The sequence below is a fragment of the Mya arenaria genome, chromosome 8 (genome assembly GCF_026914265.1).
Source record: "Mya arenaria isolate MELC-2E11 chromosome 8, ASM2691426v1".
NCBI classification, from domain to species: domain Eukaryota; kingdom Metazoa; phylum Mollusca; class Bivalvia; order Myida; family Myidae; genus Mya; species Mya arenaria.
Window position 1 is genome coordinate 20516262 of NC_069129.1, and position 21737 is coordinate 20537998.

At 34.7% G+C, this 21737-nt stretch overlaps 3 protein-coding genes across 3 annotated transcripts; 2 read left to right on the forward strand and 1 right to left on the reverse strand.

Annotated features, from left to right (window-relative positions):
- Positions 1 to 6648: 6648 nt before the first annotated feature.
- Positions 6649 to 9271, forward strand: LOC128244863 (vitellogenin receptor-like). Its single transcript, XM_052962967.1, has 4 exons — positions 6649 to 6902; positions 7198 to 7449; positions 7810 to 7956; positions 8643 to 9271. The coding sequence occupies exons 1-4, from the start codon at positions 6788 to 6790 to the stop codon at positions 9026 to 9028; spliced, it is 900 nt and encodes a 299-aa protein (XP_052818927.1). The 5' UTR covers positions 6649 to 6787; the 3' UTR covers positions 9029 to 9271.
- A 196-nt stretch (positions 9272 to 9467) lies between these two features.
- On the forward strand, positions 9468 to 12287 carry LOC128244864 (sortilin-related receptor-like). Its single transcript, XM_052962968.1, has 4 exons — positions 9468 to 9612; positions 10063 to 10314; positions 11028 to 11174; positions 11622 to 12287. The coding sequence occupies exons 1-4, from the start codon at positions 9507 to 9509 to the stop codon at positions 11993 to 11995; spliced, it is 879 nt and encodes a 292-aa protein (XP_052818928.1). The 5' UTR covers positions 9468 to 9506; the 3' UTR covers positions 11996 to 12287.
- Positions 12288 to 13877: 1590 nt separating this feature from the next.
- LOC128244865 (ubiquitin-conjugating enzyme E2 C-like) lies at positions 13878 to 21694 on the reverse strand. The gene is made up of 5 exons (XM_052962970.1): positions 21526 to 21694; positions 20152 to 20179; positions 18368 to 18454; positions 17499 to 17703; positions 13878 to 16577 (listed from the first exon to the last, which is right to left on the reverse strand). The coding sequence occupies exons 1-5, from the start codon at positions 21624 to 21626 to the stop codon at positions 16459 to 16461; spliced, it is 540 nt and encodes a 179-aa protein (XP_052818930.1). The 5' UTR covers positions 21627 to 21694; the 3' UTR covers positions 13878 to 16458.
- Between the last annotated feature and the right edge of the window lie 43 nt (positions 21695 to 21737).

The window sequence follows — 21737 nt, forward strand, 5'->3', positions numbered from 1 at the left end:
TGAACTTGGAAAATGGTTTTTAATCCAATATTAATCCACATTTGTTTTACACATTCGACCTTTCAAGTATTTGTATTCATGCCCGGTTCAAATAAAAAAAGTTGGCGCATTAGCTGTTGTTATTAGGAACATAACTGCATAAATATTTTTTTATTGATTTATTTTTGTAAAATGTGTTACCATTCTGTAACGACAACAACCGCCAAACTTCTATTCACTCATGAATTGATTTCATTTAATGAGTCATTTAGAAACTCGCGCATGCGCTCTGATTTACGTTAATGCATTTTCGGGTTTTCCTGTTGAAAACTATATTATGTTTTGTTCTAAACGATTAGTCGGCAGCGTTTTATACCTGGCATGCCAACTCAATCATTAAGACGACCCAAAATAAAGTAACTATTACGTATTACAGCAGTTTCTAACATGTTTCGTTCCCGTTTATTAATTCGATTTGAAAATGAATGCGGACTGTTTCTAAACGAATTTTATTTCAATGCGATGGTAAAAGCTTTCTTTCATGCACATAAGGTGTACGTTTTCAAGTCATAAAAGATTCATACAGCATATCATGTTTGCATTTTAATGTGGTTCAAACATTCAGCGATGAACATAATACATGTACAAGCGTACCGGAAATTACTCCCTTGTCGTTCAATATATCAAAAGGTACTCTTTGATAGATACAGACATTCCAATATAATTTCAATACCATGTTGTCGCTTTATCCGTCCAAATAATACGGAAGGGTGAGATTAAAATAAAACATTTAAGCAATTGTTTATGTTATGTCACATTCAGGTTATCATGATCATAAAAGATATATGTTGCAATAACGAACATCATCTTGTGTAACCATGTTTTAAGATCCAATTGAGTTGTGTATTGTCTAAGAATCCCAAATCGCTTACATAAATGTGCAAGTATTCACACGTTCAAAAATGAATAGAAATATAAGAACAGTTTGAAAACAATCATAGTAAAATCGTACTATATTTAAAATAGGATTTGCATTTTAATAAAAAATATTGTTTCTTTGCTGACAATGAACATAATCACATTTCCCAATAATCAATAACATATCATTAAGAACTACTCGGTGTCATCATTTTAGGCACTAGCTCTAGTAGAAAACATATTTAACATTGTTATTCCTTCGTTCCTTTATTTTAAAACCAAAACTGTGATGCACATTTTGGTCACACAAGTTACAATGAATTAAACTTAACATAATCACTATATCTGCATTTTTCTCCAAAATCGAAGTAAAAGGCGAATCCATGTATGTCACATAGTTGACCACTCTGGCATATTGTACGTAACCTACAAACGAACTTAATGACAACCAACATACTAAAACATCGAATCGACAGCAAAGTCGATGTCCATAATAAGTCTGACAATACGTCGACTAGGTTTTCTCTAAAAATGTTCGTAGTCTACAATTGATACACATGAACAAAATCGTTTTCCCCGCCAACATAGAGAAGCTTGTCCACAGCATTATAGTCAATTGCCACAACGGGAAAATTCAGAGGCTCTGGCAACACGCTGCACACGTGACCACTTCGATAGACGCGGTAAACATTCTTTTTTATCCAACTTGCAACCAGGAGTGAATCTTCAAGCACTCTTATGTTCTGTGGGTCGTTCAGCAGCTCTGAGTGTGCAAATAGTTGTACTGTGCCATCATGCTTGATTTCAACAATAGATTTACGTCCTGGAACGAACAATGAGCCAGTGGTTTTGTCAACAGTTGAAACAGAATCAGAATAAGGAGAAATGAGCGATTCACCATCTGAATTTTTAGTTTGCAAAAGGTCTTTGTTCACGAGTCTGTATAGATTTCCGTCAAGGGTATGCTCAGTCAGCTGTAACGGTTCTCCTCCAATGACTTTTAAACATTGGTTGTAATAATCCATTGTGCGATAATGATATCCTTCATGCATTTTACTCATGCCTTTCAATTTTAACGTTTTATTTGGTACCTGGAGATAAAAAAATTTAGACCTCCATCTGTCCTTAAGCACAAATACATACTTGTGGTCGCCAATACTCATCTGCACAGGTGTGTCAGCTATTTTATGTCTTGATGTAACTGTATCTATGTCAGTGTCAATCAGACTTAACATGTTGCAGTTTTTGTCAGCAACAACCACACGAGTTTGATTCAGACAAATGATATCGACTATTTTGGCTTCTTTACTTTGGTCTGAATTATTGTTCACGTTTATTCTTTTCAACAAAAAGGGCGGTGTTGTAATGGTGATAAGAGAAGTTGCTAAATGGTTAACATTGGCAGCCCTGTATCGAGTAATCTGGCTTTTACTAATGGATTCACGGATATACTCGTCCATAACTGGCAACTGATACTTTGTTGATTGCATAAATAGCAACCAATTCATATTCTGATCAACCGTTTTGAAATTCTCCACATCTGACAGCCATTCATCAAGTTGTTTAATTGTACTCTCACATGCAGAAATAACCGAAGCCAAGTAAGCGCTGTCCGCTGCTTTCATTCCACCCAATTTGTTGGTTACAAAACGAATGGTATTTTCATAACAACAATTTACATCACTGAGGTTTGACAATGCTCGTTGTTTTTCGCACTCCCATTTCTTTTTAAAGCATTTCATAGATTTACAAAATGACTCGAATTCTTCTTTTTTAAACCTAGTGATATTTTTCAAGTCTTTGCAAGCCACATGTCCAATACTGAGACACCTCTCGCAACAAAACTGTCTATGTGATTCACAATAAGAAACCACAACATTCCTATCGTGGATCTGGCAGACCAATGGTGAAATATCATCTTTCCTGTCACTTTTATGTTCTTTAACTGAGTCATGTACCTCATCTGTACTACACAATTGATGCTTTCTCATTGGGCGGGGCCTGCAGTGGCTGTCAAAACAAGTTTCGCATAAATAGTCTCTACAATCCAGGCAATATCCCTTTGCCTTGAAAGAGTTTCCTTCTTCTTTGCAGGGTTCACACACTTTTTCAGTTTTGTTTTCTTCATTTCCCTTAAGCTCAGAACTTGTGCTTAACAATAAATCCTGACACTCCGCCATATTATTTCTCCTACTTTCGATTTACGTGCCGAACGGTTATGACTTGATGACATTGAGACATTGATTTTCGAAACCGACTGTTAAACAGTCCTGATCAAACGAGATCGGAACTGATCAATATCTAACATCGTTTATGAGTTTTAGATTAGTCGTTATCATCCGAGTAACAAACTTTGTTATCTGTAGATTTTGTCCTTCCGATTAAACATAAGGCCACGACATTAACATAATGACTAAGCACACTGCACTAGACTCAACTGGAGGATCGTTAAAATGCTTACGGAAGAAAATATACTCTGTGTATAAATTTACGCAACTCAATGCGCCTTCAATATCGGGTGAAAATATTAACTTCAGAACTTCATGCACTTTTAAAATCGATAGTAGTTACTTACCTATGATCAAAACAAAGTATCTCACATTTGAACCAGTAAATTATGTCTAAAAATCACAATTTGATATTAAAAAAGAATGTTTATATAAAGACAATTTGAAAATAAACACAACTTAACGTTTATAAGGGATTTATATGCTCTTTTTTCCTTTGAACGAGGTACATATGTTAAATAACATAATAAATGCATGTATTATCAAACGAACGAAAAGAAATATGACATGATTAATGCATGTGGAATTATACTAATGATATGATCAGATATACATTTGCAAACAGAAAGATAACACAATATGGCAAAATAAATGCATTTGTAAAGATTCTGTTTATGTCGAAAGAAAGAGAGAAAAATGCATTTGCGAACAAGCAAAAATGTTACGTTGTCAAGATAAACTTATGTGCAAGCAACGACTAGAAAAGGGTTTTCCAACATAATTACAAATTAAATGAGACGAAAAAGAACGTGTACAAAATCTACTTATTATAACATGTGAATAGACATTACCTTGAAAGCAAACAATTTATTCTATAAATAAAAAAATCAGTGATATATTATTAACGATCACAAAATCATAATATTGATCATTCTTAATGAATTGTTTTTAATCCAATATTAATCCACATTTGTTTTACACATTCGACCTTTCAAATATTTGCATTCATGCCCGGTTCACGTGAAAAAGAGTTGGCGCATTAGCTGTTGTTATAATTAAACTAAGGATATATATATTTAATAATTTCTTTTTTTAAGTTAAACCATCAAGATGTCTTAAGAATAAGGCCCCCATAACTAAAGAGGCCAAAGAACGGCCTACACAATCTGACCACATGCACGATTCCTATACTGCAATATAATGCAACTTTCATACAAGTACAGTTGAAGAACAAAAATAGCACAGTCAAGAACGACACAACGAACAACAAAGCAGCAGTAATGATTTAAAAGTTAACAATGGTGACATTAACAACGTTGTTAACTTTAACTTTAACAATGTTCTAAAAACATCGGCCCAATGCCAATACATTACACCAAACCAGTAAAGTAAAAGGAAACAGCTCAAAATCGAACAGATTGAACGAATGAATATAGTTATCATCCCAACCATTGGAATCAGCTTAGACCATATATAATAACTATCTTGTTTAATACAAAGGCTGCCTTTTCAATTGTTAGAGGTGAAAGGTTTACGATTAGTGTATGAACATATATGTAAGGATGTAAATTTATTAACCAAAACGGAAATCCTGATTTCGTATAAGATTGCTCGAGTGATAATTAAAGTATTCAAAGTGGTTTGCAGTTATACAATTCACTTTTACACATACATTAAATAAGTCTAGCACCATTTATTAGCAGCATATGTCTCTACCGTTATATGTTGCTTTGTTGAACTGTACAATGCATGTTCTTTTATCTAAAATAGCCTCGTTCTCATTGTGCATTAGTCTTTCTGATATGCTCATGATGTAATGCTATCATGAACAGATGGGTTGTCCGGTTAGTTAGTTAGTTTCTCACCAAGGCAACCCGGGTTCGATTCCCGGCCTGGGCGCATGTTAGTCTGGTTAGTGGTCACCAAGCCGGACAAGCGTGTTTTCTCCGGGTTCTCCAGTTTCACTCTCAACACAAGACCACACTCTCGCGTAACATCGTGCCAACAAGAGTGATTAATATCAGTTGCAATAGCTTGTTTCACAATCGTTGTAAAATTGAATAAAGTTTAAACTAACAATGTTCGTAAATATAAAAAAAATGAAACTTGAATGCATATATCATGCAGTTAAATTTAGAATGTTATGTAACCCACACCATATAATATAAGTATAATATATATATGTATGTATTATACATACACAATATAATCATGTTATTTTCTTAAAGGCACATACTCTCTTTTCATTATCAAACGTTTGAACTTGTTACTATTTACGAACAAAGAAACTTATTACTGGCTGCATTAGCCCTTTTGAGCAGTTCTTATAAGCCGTCTGGCTTAAAGCAAAGCTAATCCGAAAAAAATGAAAACGTTCAAAAGTATGTTCAAGTACCCTACATACTAATAAAAAAATAATATAAACCGGAAACAGTTGATCATATCACGTCATAATAACGCTAGAAAATCACTTTAAAAAATAAAACCGGCCGGAAACAGTTTAACATATGACGTCATGATATACCATGCAGTATAAAACAGTTGTACACTTATTTAAAGCTGTTTAGTATGACACAATATTCACAGTTAATAAGTAAAAAAGTCTATAAATAATTGAAAGCAAACAACGTTCGCTCCAACTTTTACAAATTCTCCCCAAATTACAAATTGTGTGCATGTGTTAAATATTTACACCTCCACTTCAATTCCTTAAATGAACTGCCTTTCGGCAATTGCGTTCATCAATCGATGAACGCAACATCTTCGGATAACAATATACATGATAACTATTGATCTTGTTATTGTTTGTATCGTGTCAGCAGGTCCCGTAAAATATAAATCAACAAGAAGTGTAAAGTTATTATTTAAACGTTTTATTGCCAAAAGTGTTTGATTTTTACGTTTGAAAGTGATTTCAAGTGGTTGATCTTTTTACGTGTTATTGTGAGGTCAATTGAAAAAAAATGTTTCCTGTAACAGTCGGGCTGTCCTATTTACAGAATGGGTAAGAAAGGATTACTGAAAAGTAATCCGAATTGAAATGAAGTATCTTTTTAACGTTTCTTGAATAAAATAATGAACTAATGGTGTAAATATAAGGAATGAATTGCGCGGTTGATGTCATTATCGGGGATATGAACGCAATTGGGCTGGTCAAAGTACGCGTGGAGTCCATCGGACTCCACACACTTAGACCAGCCCAATTGCGTTCATACCACGATAATGACATCAACCCCGCAATGCATTCCTTAAATAAAACCTTACTCAGATGAATGTTACTATTGCCTAGTGGATTAGTGCCCGTATAAGGACCGAATGGACCCAGGTTCATTTGTTCTATTATTTTATAAACTTTAATCATTTTATGTAACAGCACATCACATTGATATTTTTTTCTGATATATATTTTATTTAATACTTTCAAAATTGCAGCTAATGTGCCTTTAAAACTCAAAGCAGATCTTGAAACACTAGTAAGTTATCACTTGGACTTTACTCACAAAAAGCGGAAGGCCAAACCAGGATTTCCTTACAGGAAAACATATGGCAAGCACTCGTGATAAATATTATCATTCACCAAGTCCGGGTTTTTAGTGAACATGTTTAATGTGATTTATTATTTTAAATAATAACATATTTTTAATAAAAAAATATTTGTCAAAATGTCGAGTGCGTGCTATTGCTTTTTGTGGATAGTTCTTTTTCTGGTGTTTGGCGCACCATCCGGACTGCCTATTCCTGGCGGAAATGGCACGTGTATGGCTAATCTCAGAACTTGTATGTATTGTATAGTTTATATTTATTTTCACAACGTATCTTTATATCAGATACGATTTTTTTAAATTAATGAAACGAAAGCTGCTTGTTGGATTAAGTCATTTCATGAATGACGAAACACTGACATTACCCAGCATTTGAAACGTTCGGTTGTGTCGTAGGTTGACAAGCGTTGGCTGAACACATTACTGTTACACTTTCGTGGTTATTTTTGTTAATTCTCGTACCAAAATGTATCAGCCAAATGAAAAGAAAACATATCAACACGAACATTTTACATTTGTTCTATTTTTAGTGGAAATGACGAAACATTGCTCTAAGGAGGAACACGTCGAAAGCGCCGTTGCCATTACACTATCCAAACACCAGTTCAAGGTGATTTCCGCGTGTCTTAATTGCTCCTTTACCATGGTGACGCGAGCAGACCACGTGCTTGTGGCGACACTCTACAGTTTGGGCACCGAGACTGGCTCTGATGGGAAATGTGATAAAAACCGGCTAGATGTTTACAATGGACGCAAGGTGAACGACTCGAGAATCCTTTCTGGTAGGCCGACGAAAAGTTACGTGTATAATTTGAACAGTGATCGCAATGACATAAACATTAGAACCAGATATTTCTTTTTCTCTTTTATGTTTCGAGATACGGAACAAAAAGACGATTGTTATTTCGTCTTTAGAAAAACCATCCCTACAACACCAACATTTGTATATCTTACTGAGAAAACAAATCATTCTGTTGTTGGTTTTTATTGCTTATATTTGGTATAAACGAGACTCATTGACTCGGTATAAGTTACGAAGTAAGTTATACGTTTTGCACAATGTTATACATGTAGTTATATTCATTATTCTGACTCTTGAAACATACATATTTTTACAGTTTAAGCTAAACCATTCTTTTAAGGTAAAACCGGAATCTGTGGGTGCAAATTTCCCGCCAAGAGTGAATTCCAGTCTACAGAAAATGCACTGACAGTCCGACTGTTCACTCCGTGCAACAATAGATCAACACACGGAGAACTCGTGCTGGTTGTATCGTCAATCCCTAATGGTAAGATGACCATAGTATCTTACCATACCAAGTAGTTTTACGACCAATCTAAAGTCTGACTTGATCCAGATCACAAAAGCAAATGACTAACATCATTGATATTATATGACTTTTACAAAATGTGTTTAAATGATAGAGCAATGTTCACGTAATACAGATTTGTTCACCAACAATGCCCTGCTAGAAAGAAACCTTCAAGTGGTGTGTGGTCACCAAGCCGGACAAGCGGTTTCCCAAACAGCAGGAGACCACACGCACGCGTTAAATTGTACATACGAGAATTCAATATAATGTTGTAATAAAGTGTTTCAAAATCATTGTAAAAAATAATCAATTTAAACTTAAGCAAGCCTAAACTCAGCCTTTTAACTGTTGGTAGACTTGGTCCAGAACTTCTCATATTGTTTGAGTTAAACCCGAATTTGACGACGGCTCTCATTATGTGCATGTCTCAACAAGCATGTTTAGTTTCGTACGTCTAACGGTGACAAGCTTATTGTTGACGTACACAGAGGAATACATGCGTGAACGAATAAATCAGAGGAAATGTATAGCGACAGCATAGTGATAGTATTTTGTCAATTCAACACGATAGTGGATTCAGTGACGGTGTCATAGCAATTTACACTTATTCCAGATTTTTTTTTGCTGCAATGGCATACATTTTATACTTACTTCAATTCCAGAACTCTACAATCGTACAGAGTGTCCAGGACAGTTTAAGTGTCTCAGTGGCGAGTGTATTGACAAGAATCTCGTCTGCGACGGTACTCCCGCTTGCAAGGACAAATCAGACGAGACTAACTGTACCGGCGCGCGCAACCACACGTGCGCTGGAAAATTTGAATGCGGAAACGGGAAATGCATCGACAAAAATCTCGTTTGCAACGGGAAGAATGACTGCACGGATAAGTCGGACGAGAAAGGATGCCATGGAAACAAGCATACGCTGATGTTTGTACTAATAGGCATTGCTGGTTTGGCTGTTATCGTGTTGGTCATCATCCTCATCGTGCTCTGCTGTCGATATTGTTGCCATGGATATGCATCAGCGTATAGAAGGCTTGCGTGAAACAATTGTTGCAATGACTTAGACTCATAATAGTTATTTTAAGCGTTTTGATTATATATATATTATGGAAATGCAGAAATCATAACCATTGAAATAGGATGCAGGGAAGCTATACCAGTAGAACATCTTGGACACATAATTCTTTTTTCCACACTGAGTTCCTGATACGTTGCGATATCGGATAAAACATCAGATCAGTGTCAGTTCCTTGTCGTTTAAAAAAAAATAAAAAAATAAACCGTTTTAATTATTATATTTACTATAATGCTACAATAAAATACTTTGTTTCTTATGGTTCCGTAATAAATTGAGAAAATATATACATATATATATCAGCGGAACCCGTCAATTCAATACAGGATTTCCTGAAATTTCCACTCGAGATAAATATGTACATTTACATGTAAGTATTAATTTTGTCGGTTGATATGTATAGTGATAAAACATGACATATTGTTAAGGGTTAATATTTATCAAAATGTCGATTGCATGCCATTTATTTTTGTTGGTAGTTCTGGTTTTGGGTGCAACATCAGGACTTATTCCGGGAGGAAATGAAACGTGCATGGCTAATCTAAAAACATGTATGTATTCGTATTTTCCTAAATTTGTTTTATGTCATACAGGATTGCAAAAATAACCTATACTATTGATAAAATACCAACAATAACAGTATATTGCATTTATAACACTACTAAATTACACCTCCGCAAGGGTACTTTGCACGTGGAAATATTCGGAATCCCTAGCTATTTTTTTTTAAATACACAGTTTTTGTCGGAAGAGCCAACCTGTCTGAGTGTAAAGTTTTAATGTAATAGCTATCTTGTGTCAAAAGTAACATAGGTGAAACCTCCGTTTCCGGCCGAAAAGGGATCGCTAACCAGTAGATTGTTTTGTTGCTTTAACATGTTACTAAAATATCATCATGTTTCATTTTGTTTCTTTTTTAATTTAAATGTGTTTGTGTAATAACTTGAGGACAAATGAATAAAAAAATAAGCAAATATTTTGTTACATCTTATTTTTTTCAGTGGAATTGACCAACCACTGCTCTAAGGAGGAACATGTCGAAAGCGCTGTTGCCATTACACTATTAAATCACCAGTTCCGGGTGATTTCCGCGTGTCTTAATTGCTCCTTAACCATGGTGACGCGAGCAGACCACGTGCTTGTGGTGACACTCTACAGTTTGGGCACCGAGGCTGGCTCTGATGGGAAATGTGATAAAAACCGGCTAGATGTTTACAATGGGCGCAAGGTGAACGACTCGAGTAGCCTTTCTGGTAGGTCCAGGCAAAGTTGCAAGTGGATTGTCAATGCGTCTACTTATACAACTCTTACAACATCAGCCGTTTGATAACGAGTACCTCTCCAGGGACACAGCTTCCTGACGGTCATGTAGGTTCGGCGTACACTTTCCCCGCTAAATCGAACTAATATAAATGCAGTATATATAGAATTTAGGTTATAATTCAGGTTAAATGTTCGGAAATCTGTGAAGGAAACATAAAGAAAAAAAATGCCACCGAACACACGTCATTTTAAGACAAGCCAAATTACCCGATTTAATTTCCTAAATACACGATTTGCATGAGCAAAGCAAATACGATGGTGGACTTTCAATTGTGTGCGACAGCGTCAAAATATGATGCAGCTCGAACCGACAGGAGGAAACCGTGACTGTATACTTTCGATGGCAATCCTTTTAAATGTTTGGCGTAAATAAAAGTTACCAAGTAACATCATAATTTACCCAATCTCATTAAAATCATATCGTGACGTTCACTTCATTTCATTACGTTATGTAACATAGCGTAACGTCGTGAAGCGTGTATTGGGGATCTGATATTAATGAGATTGTAATTTACCATGACTTACAATTCGTAAGCTCAGGTAAAGCAGACACAACTACTTCTATTTTCATTTGGAGTTCGTCTTGCACTGAACCCTCATTATATCTATAGCTGTATTACTGACCACTGATGTTTTATTGAAGGTAAACCTGGAATCTGTGGATGCAAATTTCCCTCCACGAGCGAATTCCGATCCACAGAAAACTCACTGACGGTCCGATTATTCACTCCGTGCAACAATATCACAACACACGGAGAACTCGTGCTTGTGGTGTCCCCAATCCGTAATGGTAAGGTGGACACAGTGTATGTAAACCAACGATCTCAAGTTCTTTTTACAAAATATGTGTAAATGATTTAAGCGGTAATGAATTCACCAATTGTTCGTAAACCAATCTCCTACGCAGTGACCTCCCCTGACAAGCAGAACCACGAGCATTTCAGCTATATAAACTACAATATAAACTGTTTTTAGACGTTTTTTCTTCTCTTTGTTTGGTATTTTTTTGTATTAAATTTCGATTTTTTACGGTGCATGAATGTTAAAATACATTTTTTTTATCAAAATTGAAGGTAATTTACATATTTTACCGATATGGTATATGGTCACGTGATTAGTTTTGTACATGTTACCGAAAATATTTGAAGTTTGAAGTACTCGTATATGTATGGTGTTCAGATATATCCGTTCTGCCAGTTGGTAAACTGAGTTCGAGTAATAAATACTTAAATTACAGAACGCTACAATCTCACAGAGTGTCCAGGAAAGAACCGGTGTCTCAATGGAGAGTACATTAACAAGAATGTCGTCTGCGACGGTACTCGCGCTGGCAAAGTCAGATCAGACGAATCTAAGTGTAACCACAAGTGCGCTGGGAAGTTTGAATGCAGAAATGGGAAATGCATCGACAAAAATCTCGTCTGCGACGGCAAGAATGACTGCGCAGATAAGTCGGACGAGAACGGTTGCCATGAAATAAAACACCATCGGCTTTCCACATTTATAGGATTGGCTGGTTTGGCTGTTATTGTGTTGGTCATCATTCTCGTTGTTCTCTGCTGCAGATTCTATTGCCATGGATATGAACCAGCTTACATGAGGCTTACGTGAACCAATTGTTACAATGACAAGACTTTTTCATAGTTATGTTGAGTCTTTTAATGAATGCTTACACGAGAGCAGCATAACAAGTGATGTAGGCTGCTGTGAAGCTATAGTATATTCACATTAAGTGAACATTGGATAATAAATAAAGCAGGTCTTCTCCAGACACGACTCGTACATTTAAGTGTGCATTGGTTTGAAGAACATATACAAACAAGAGATTGTTTTTTTTTGTAAAAGCGCTTGTCTCCCCTATTGTGTGGTCGTAGCTGAGAAAAAATAAATGATGGTGATGAAATTTGTAATTTTGGACTGGACACGAACCAACAGTGAAGTTTGGTTTATTCACCCGTATTAAATAGTGAAGAGAAAAAGTGTTGGAAAATGTAAACAAAGTTTGCATTGTACGAAGTTCCTGGGCGCAAGCGTTATTCATTTAGTGATCGGAAACCATTTTTCAGCTCAAGGTCATCGTGACATTGACCTACTGATCACAAAATCAAGAGGGATCATCTACATGACGAACTTGCATACCAAGTATTAAGTTCTTGATTTCAAGTGTTGTTTAGTATCTGAGCGGTAACTGTTCTTCATCTCAAGGTCACGGCAACCTTGACCTTTGACCTACTGATCTCAAAAACAATAGGGTTCATCTACTAGTCATGACCAATTTGCATACCAAGTATGAAGTTCCTGGGTGCAAGTGCTGTGTAGTTATTTAGCGGAAACCGTTTCCTCACCTAAAGGTCACGGTGACCTTGACCTACTGATCTCAAAATCAATAGGAGTCTTCTACTAGTCATGACCAACTAGCATACCAAGTATTTCGTAATTAAGCAGAAACCATTTTAGCTTAAAGTCACCGCCAACATGTGTTTACCTTGACCTTTGGATCTTAACATCAATGGGGGTCATCTTCTAGTCATGAACAACCAGCATACCAAGTATGAAGTTCCTGGACCCAAAGGATCTTTAGTTATCGAGCGGAGACCGTTTCTTAACCTCAAGTTCACAGTGACCTTGACCTTTGAGCTACTGATCTCAAAAACAATAGGAGTCATCTCATAGTCTTGACCAACTTGCATACCAAGTATGAAATTCCTGGGTGCAAGTGTTCTTTAGTTATTGAGCGGAAACGGTTTCTTCACCTCAAGAACACGGTGACCTTGACCTTTGACCTACTGATCTCAAAATCAATAGGAGTCATCTTCTAGTCATGACCAAGTTGCATACCAAGTATGATGTTCCTGGGTACAAGCGTTCTTGAGTTATTGAGCAGAAACCATTTTTAAGCTTAAGGTCACCACCAACTTATCGTTTTTTACCTTAAGGTAACCTTGACCTTTTGATCTGAAAATCAATAGGGGTCATCTTCTAGTCATGAACAACTAGCATACCAAGTATGAAGTTCCTGAACCTAAAGGATCTTTAGTTATTGAGCGGATACCGTTTCTTCACCTCAAGGTCACCGCGACCTTGACCTTTGATGTACTGATCTATAAATCCATAAGGGTCATCTACTAGTCATGACCAACAAGCATACAAAGTATGAAGTTCCTGGGTTCAAGCGTTCTTTAGTTATTGAGCAGAAAACATTTTTAAGCTTAAGGTCACTGCCAACATATCGGGTTTTACCTGAAGGTAACCTTGACCTTTGACCTTTTGATCTCAAAATCAATAGGGGTCATCTTCTAGTCATGAACAACTAGCATACCAAGCATGAAGTTCCTGAACCCAAAGGATCTTTAGTTATCGGGCGGAGACCCTTTCTTAACCTCAAGTTCACAGTGACCTTGACGGTACCTTTGAGCTACTGATCTCAAAAACAATAGGAGCTATCTAATAGTCATGACCAACTTGCATACCAAGTATTGCAATAATATTTCAATAAATTACATTTTTATTGTCAATTTATAACACATTTTTTTCAAATATTGTACAAATGGTTTACAAATAATTACATGTTCAAGACAGAGGAAGGTTAATGAATGAGAAAAAGATGAGAAATATTGAGCAAATGTCATTCCTAACAGCATGACCTACACACTAGATAGCCAGAATACTTTACAGAATTAATACATGGTACAGATATTACACACATTACAGACTTTACACAGAGTATGGACATTACTGTGATAGACAATCTAGTTAAGCATCACAAAACAAGTAAAAGAATCTGTCATCTTTTTTTTTACTTCAAATAATATTGAAGCAAAATGTTTTTGACTATACATGTGCATATTTTCTCGGGCAACATTAGTTCAAAACAAGACCCCACAAAAAACATTGGTAAAAAGTTTTATTTGTACCTGTAATAAATGTTTTTCGAGTGATGGCCAATGTTTTGCAAATGTCAACGCCAATGACAAACTAATAGTGTTAAAACCAATAACTTATTACAGACTACTCCTTTACAAAGATATGAAGAATACAGATATTGCAAAAAACATGATATTGATAATTGCATCTAAGCAAGCATAACCTTCAACGCCCCTGAGCACAGCTATTTCACAGCTGATCTACGGTTAGATTTGAATACAAAACAGTAGATATGCAATAGAATTAATCGTATAGGTTTTTCCAGTAAAGGATTGGATCACTTGCACACTGTCACAATCATTGCATTGATGCTAAAAATCAGTTCCGGGAAACAATTCATGACAAGATAGAGACGATGAATTGACAATGGTGCATTTAAACAAGACACACATTCTGCATATCAATAAAACACAGATGACAGCATAAACGAAAAAGACAAGAAAGATATAACTATTGAATAGAATGTTTCCAATTAAAGTTTTCAGAGAATAAGACATCGATGATTGAATACTTGTGATATAACAGATACTCAGGATTATATGTTTTCTACGACACCTATGAAATAAATCTTACAATGAAATCAACAAATATCCTAATAAATTTGCAACACAAAAGGCATATTTATTGTAATATGAACTGAAAATGTTGTTTTTGAGGCGCCGCCTTCGAAAACTGATGTCTCCCCTACTTAAACTAGAGCTAAGTTAAAGGAAGATGGGGGTTAAATATTATAGATTTTACATTATTTAAAAAAATTAATTAGTATTTAAGTGTCTGGACAAATAAATTATCAAAAATTAACAATAGGAGATAACTTTACAATTGTGTGCCCCAGAGTTAGAGTTCTTGTAAGGTGCATAACTTCACACAGGTAATTTCAATCAATACCTTCAAGTACTTCTCGATGTCTGCTCCAGACAAAATTTCATTGAAGAAAAAGAAGAAAAATGACAAATACAGTATGTCTCTCTTTCATTTGAATGGGAGAAATAAACAGTCACAAGCATGATGTAAATGTACAATATGAAAATGTCCTGCCAAAAGCAGATTTAAAATATGCTATAATGATCGATGAATATACAGTCAATAAGGTTTGCATAGTGGCGTTAGATTGTTAAAGTGACAATCATATTCAAAATCAATACATACACATGTATATTGTATTAACTGAAGCTTTCTTTCAAATTTAACTAGGTATCCTTTATAAGAACTATTATTTATGACATTTTGTCATCCTTTTTTTAAATATTTAAACAAATGTTTTCATTGTGGTAAATTTTATTTGGGAGTACGAGTGCATGTTTCGTTTTTACAGATTTTGTTTACTTCAACTGTTTTTGTTCTTTAAAATTGTAATATAAAAAACGGTAATTTTCAGGCTGATATATATATATGCCATCAAATGATGTCAATGAAGATTTCTTAGAAGAAAAAAATCTGTTACTTTTACAAATTTGAAATGTTATCAAATGTTCTGAATTATTAAGCTAAACAAAATGTTCCAAGTCACACAGTGACAAGACCGTACTAAATAATTAAGCTCCTGAACATTTGAAAAAAATACATATTTATATTTTACATATCACATAAAGTCATGAACAATGGTGTACAGACGCGACAGAACATAACGACATCATTGTTTAAACTAAGGACTGAACATGTTCACATGATGTATAGATTTTCCTCTTATCAATTGTCCTTTAAGGGAATAGACACCAGATAATACAATTGCCAGAAAAACAAGAAAATATGTCAAAAACTTACCTGTACATAAAATTGATATCATTGCGTACAACTCATTGATTCTTGCTTTCTGATGTATTACATCCCAATGACACATGTACCTTTCACAGTTTTTGCCTTTTTTTCCAATTTCAAACATAGGTTTGTCTACCAAATAAATACCTTAGTAAATGAAAAAATAGCGTCCGTATATAAATCTGTACTAATAACATGACACACACTATAAACTAGGAAAGCGTAATGATCTATTTTTAAACCGGTTAACTCTGCCGAAACAGTGTGTTAATTTGAATCATACTAGCTTGTATTGACAATTTTAGGCTTGTTATGCAGAAATAATGTATTCACTGATTTTGGGACCATCTGGTGTCTAGTCCCTTTAATCCCGTACATATCAGTATTCAGAATCATGAATTTCCAGCCGCAGCGTTACTCTTGTACTTCTCCAGCAGAACTTTCTTATATTCTGTCTGATTGGCCCATAACTCAGCAGCTTGTGCATTCAGTGGACTGTCATTGTTTGGTTCTGAAAATAATAATGCAATGTTGATTTTTTAAATAGAATTCTGGGAATCGTATGCGTCAGTCAGATGTAGAGAGTGCCAGTCGTTTTGAAAATACAAGGGCCTTGGTTGGGATAATATGCCAGTAAGTATTAATGCAAAGTTTTGTAAAGATTGGAGAAGAAATAGTGGAAATGGAAGTTACTCTGCTGAAGACGTTACTGAAAACATTGTCCTTTTGTTACAGCCATACTATGCAGAAGGCATTATTTTCATTTACTAGTAGGTGAAAACAGTGGTGACTCTCTGAGAGGAATGGTTTACCAGGTTATTTCTATTAATTTGTAAATGAATAAATTTTCATTTTTTTAACATAAAAAACATGCTGTCTTTTTCTGCGATTCACATGAAAGTCGCACTAGAAATCATGCTTTTGACATGTTAAATATAAAAGACAATTAAAGTTCAATTCAAGTTGATCAACTTCTTTAAAATCATCATGTTTGTATCAGTAATGTGTATCACTTATATTTTTACCAGGGGCTTTGCAGGGGTTTCAAATTAACCCAGGGCTCAAGGAGGTGAATAAAAAAGCCAGTTGGTGTCGGTCAACCCCTATTTCCCAATACAATTAAAAAACCAAACTGAGTTCAAAATTCCCAATAAATATTTTGAAAACAAATGATTCATTTGGCCCAAAACAAAAAAGGTTGAGGGGTTTTGTCACATCAGATTATATAAAGCAATTGTTGATTTATAGATCACATATTTCTTGACATTTGTTCATTAACTTTGATGTAATATCTTGACTTTAATTCCCAATTTGAAGGTAATGGACCATCTTCTCAAAATAGCCAAAAAAGCCCCGGTATGTCTTGGTACCAAAAAGTAACCGTATAAAATTGTTTGATCCCCCCTAAGCTGGAAGTAGTAGATAAACACACCTCCGAGTAAGCTTTGAAGTGAGATGAGGATAGTTCGCACATCGTACAGGGCAGACCATTTCTCCTTGAGGATGTCGAGGCATATATTTCCGTGGTTGTCTACGTTTGGATGGTAGCATGGTGTCTCAAATTTCACTGTCGGGGCATGGTAAGGGTAGCCACTTGGAAATTCAAGTGTCAGTTTAAAGCTAAGACTCTCGTATACCTAAAAATATAAAATATAATAATTTCAGTGGTTTTCTTCACCAAGTCTCCCTTTGGCATATGTTAATTGAGTGTGTGGAGGAACTGGTGTCGTAAAGAAAACCAACTAGTATGTCTTGTTGACAACAAATTAAACTCACTTGCCCAAGAGCTGGGAATCAAACCTTGGATGCTTATCTGACAACCATTTGATTTTATTGTTGTTTTTTAACAGAACTCAGAAGCTACACGTATCATATTACCATGAAAAACATTTATAATTTAATATAATATAATATAATGAACTATCGAAAATCTTAAACATGATCAATTCCTAACATAATCAAAGAATGGCTTAAAATGACACATGGACAAAACATAAATTAAGAATGCAAATGAATGGAATATAAACATAAAGAGTTTGTAGACCCTATTTCTATTCACGTCCAATTCATTTAAATATTTCTCATTAATTTACTTCAAATAATTCAGGTATAGCTTAATGTTGAGTCTACAAAATTAGCACTTGTGTAAGGCCGTAGATGGTCAGATGCTTTTGGTGCCAAAAATTTCATAAAGCAGGGCTTGTTAAATATTTCTTTGCTAACTGAAGTATAAGAATTCAGACATTTTTATTTAAAAGCTTTATCTTGATGACTGAAGTCTAATCATAAGGATAAACATACTGTTCCATTTGGTCCGGTTAAAGTACCAATCCATTTGAATAAATTGTCACCATCTGGAAATGCAGTGATCCCTGGGTCTCCCGACATCTGAAACGTCATCCGATGTTTATTACTTTTTTAAACCAAATTCAACAATTCACAAATGTTTAAGCATCTGTTATCGTATTTAGTTTAAAGTAATCAAGATCTGAACAAAATGTCTTTCCATGTAATTTGAAGTGTAAATCATATTAATTAAAGTAAAAACCCAATTCAGATGTATGTCATTGTGATAATACAAATGATTATTCCCAAATAAATCTATTAACTAATTTGATGATACATGTATCTTATACTACATCTTTGCACAATTTTATACAAACCAAAACATCTTAACATCCTAGAATTCTATTAATCAGATGGAGAGCTTGTCGCATCATTTTTTGGTAAAGCCTCTTAAAGTTGTATTAGAGTTCGTGACAGGAAATCAAAGCACAGCTCCAAAATGATGCTCAGAAAAGTAATTCCTTTGTGTCTGCCGTGGTTTTCAGGTGAAAGACACACAATAAACACAGACATATAAAGTGAATTAAATTTGACAAGTTCAGTGAACAAGATCACAAGTACACAGTAGAAAACACAGACGATACTGCTCAGATTGGCGGACCATACGGCCCAGACTGTAGGACGGTACTGATCAAAAGACTATAAGGTCCAAATTAGTTCACCGACCTGGGTCATATTAGTCACTAATCTTGGTTGTTTCATATCAGCCGATCTGGTCCATATGGTCTGCTAATCTGAGTGACCCATATTGTCGAAATTAGCACAAGGCTGAATTTTGGCAGACTTGTCCAATCTTTTTTTAATTTGAAGAAAATCATTAGCATTAATCGGGTCACGGACACTACGGACCATGGACACTACGGACCATGGACATAACGGACCAGATTTAGGGACATTACGGACCAGATCTAGGGACATTACGGACCATCTTCAAAAACTTATGGACCATGATTTATAATGTTTTTAAACATTTTTTTTTAATTTATTCACTCATTGGTCTTAAATTTGTTAATAAATACTTTAATATAATTGCTCAGTATATGACAATTATCTTTAATGTAACTGAAAAATCCCATGAAATTCCAATGTTAAACATTAATGTATTTTTAATAAAATATTATAATAATGTGAATAATAACGAACGAAATATGTGTTTATCTTATAATTGTAAATGTGAATATTAATGTTTTCATATGTGATAAATTGCTTTCTGAAATAAACTTTCGATCGTCATATTTGTTTGTTTTCCGTTTCATCTGTTTCAATTGAAAGGTTCAGTGAAAGTGCGCAGTCACAATGGGTTTTCACACATTTATGATTGCCAATTAAAGGTTGTCAATATAATGTTTGTTTCTTTTGTAATATACCGCCGATAATTACGGGTACAATTATACCTAATAAACACTAATTAAGGCAACAGAAATTGCCAGTTTTAAACATCAGTTTGCAAGAATTGCAACAAACACTGATATGTTCTTATATGTGCTCGATTTATTTTGGGAAATAAACTGTTTTGGAAAATATTTCTGCTCGATTTATTTTGGGAAATAAACTGTTTTGGAAAATATTTTTTCTGTTGCTTTTAACTGATTTTACTGCCAATCTTTCAAATTTGGTCCGTAATGTCCCTAAATCTGGTCCATAGTGTCCCTAAATCTGGTCCGTAATGTCTGGTCCGTAATGTCCATGGTCCGTAGTGTCCGTAATTCCATTAATCTAATTTCCATGTGTGATCTTACCAACAGTGTGCGTAGCTCTTGTTGCAATCTGAAATGAACAAAAAACACAAATGTAGCTTATCAAGTGTCATCAGAGGAAAGACAATGTTTGCCTGACCTTTGTGTTGTTCAAACCAAAGGCCTTTGGTTTAGTCTAAAATATTAGACGTGTTATACGGGATTCTTCCAATCCCTAACGTCTAAACGGGAATGTGCAAAAAAAACGGGGGTGTTTTAAAAATATTGAAATTGTTTTAAGTGAAGTATTTTATGGTTGAAATTGATCATAAAGAGTTATATTCATATTTTACCATGTAAGTGAAATGCTATTTTGCACTAAACAAGCATTTAATGCATTAAAACAAGTCGTTTACCTTTCCAATAAAACGAAAGTTGACTGACACAGAAAACAATTATGCGAAGGGGAACAACTCGATACAATCGTAATAACTCGGCCTCCTCCGACAAAGCTTCGAGATAGACCTTGTTATACAATCATAACAACTCGGCCATGGCCGAAATGTTCCGAGCGATTTAAAACTGTGCCCTGAAACCTTGCAGGTGCCCTTCATGTATATATCGTTATGTTATGACAGAATGAAATGAAGAAAAGCCGTCAAACTCATAATTATAAGTTGGATATTTATTTTTAGTGTACGGAACTAATATAAAATAACATTATCTGGTAATATTTCTTGTTTTTATGATATTTTATAGACGCTATATGCTTTAACCCGGAATCCTGATTGGAACAACTACCCACTTTCGATACTAAACAATTTGTACGTGAAGGATTTGCCATATCAAAAATCTAAAAAAAATCCGCCAACGTACAATAATTTGGACTACCTTTGGTTCAAACCACAAGCATTTCTCATGATTATTTTTACCTTCTATTTAACCTACAGATTAAATAGCAACACAGTGTAAAAAAAGATCCTGAGAAAACCCTGTGGTTTCAGCAGATCTAAGTCTTTTAAGATGCAATTTAGTAAAACATGCGGGACACGATTTTCTCATAATAACTTTCAGTGTAACATTACCTTTTTTGATTAAGTATCATGTAGACAAGTGTAAAAGTATTTATTTAGCCAATACTGCTGGTGGTTACTTTGAATATTTATACAAATTTATTTTAACTTTGAATAATAAAGTAACGTTTGTCAGATAAATATAGAAACTGCAGTGGTATATAAACAAAATAAAGAAGAAAAATACACAATTTCTTACGATATCAAAACAAAAATACTAATATTAACTTTATTCTGTTTTAAAGGTCTAAAGATTGTTCGAGAAATTGTGGTAATCAAATTAAACTTGCATATCGAAAATGACGACCTCCTTTGTATTTTTTCTACCATTCGCGAAAATATATGACAAAATATTTGTACTTACCGTTTGCTCACAGAATGAGTTTCTTTGGAGTTCATTGCAATTTTCCCTTTATCTTTAGGCCTTTGATTACTCGTACTGGGGTCTATGTTTTGTTCTGACATGGCGATCCCGAATAATTTACAGAAAGTTGCGATTGTGTTTTCTTTTAAATTAAGCTCTTCACCCTCATATAAATTTTTATCCAATCAACTGCCAGTGCATGAAAAATATTT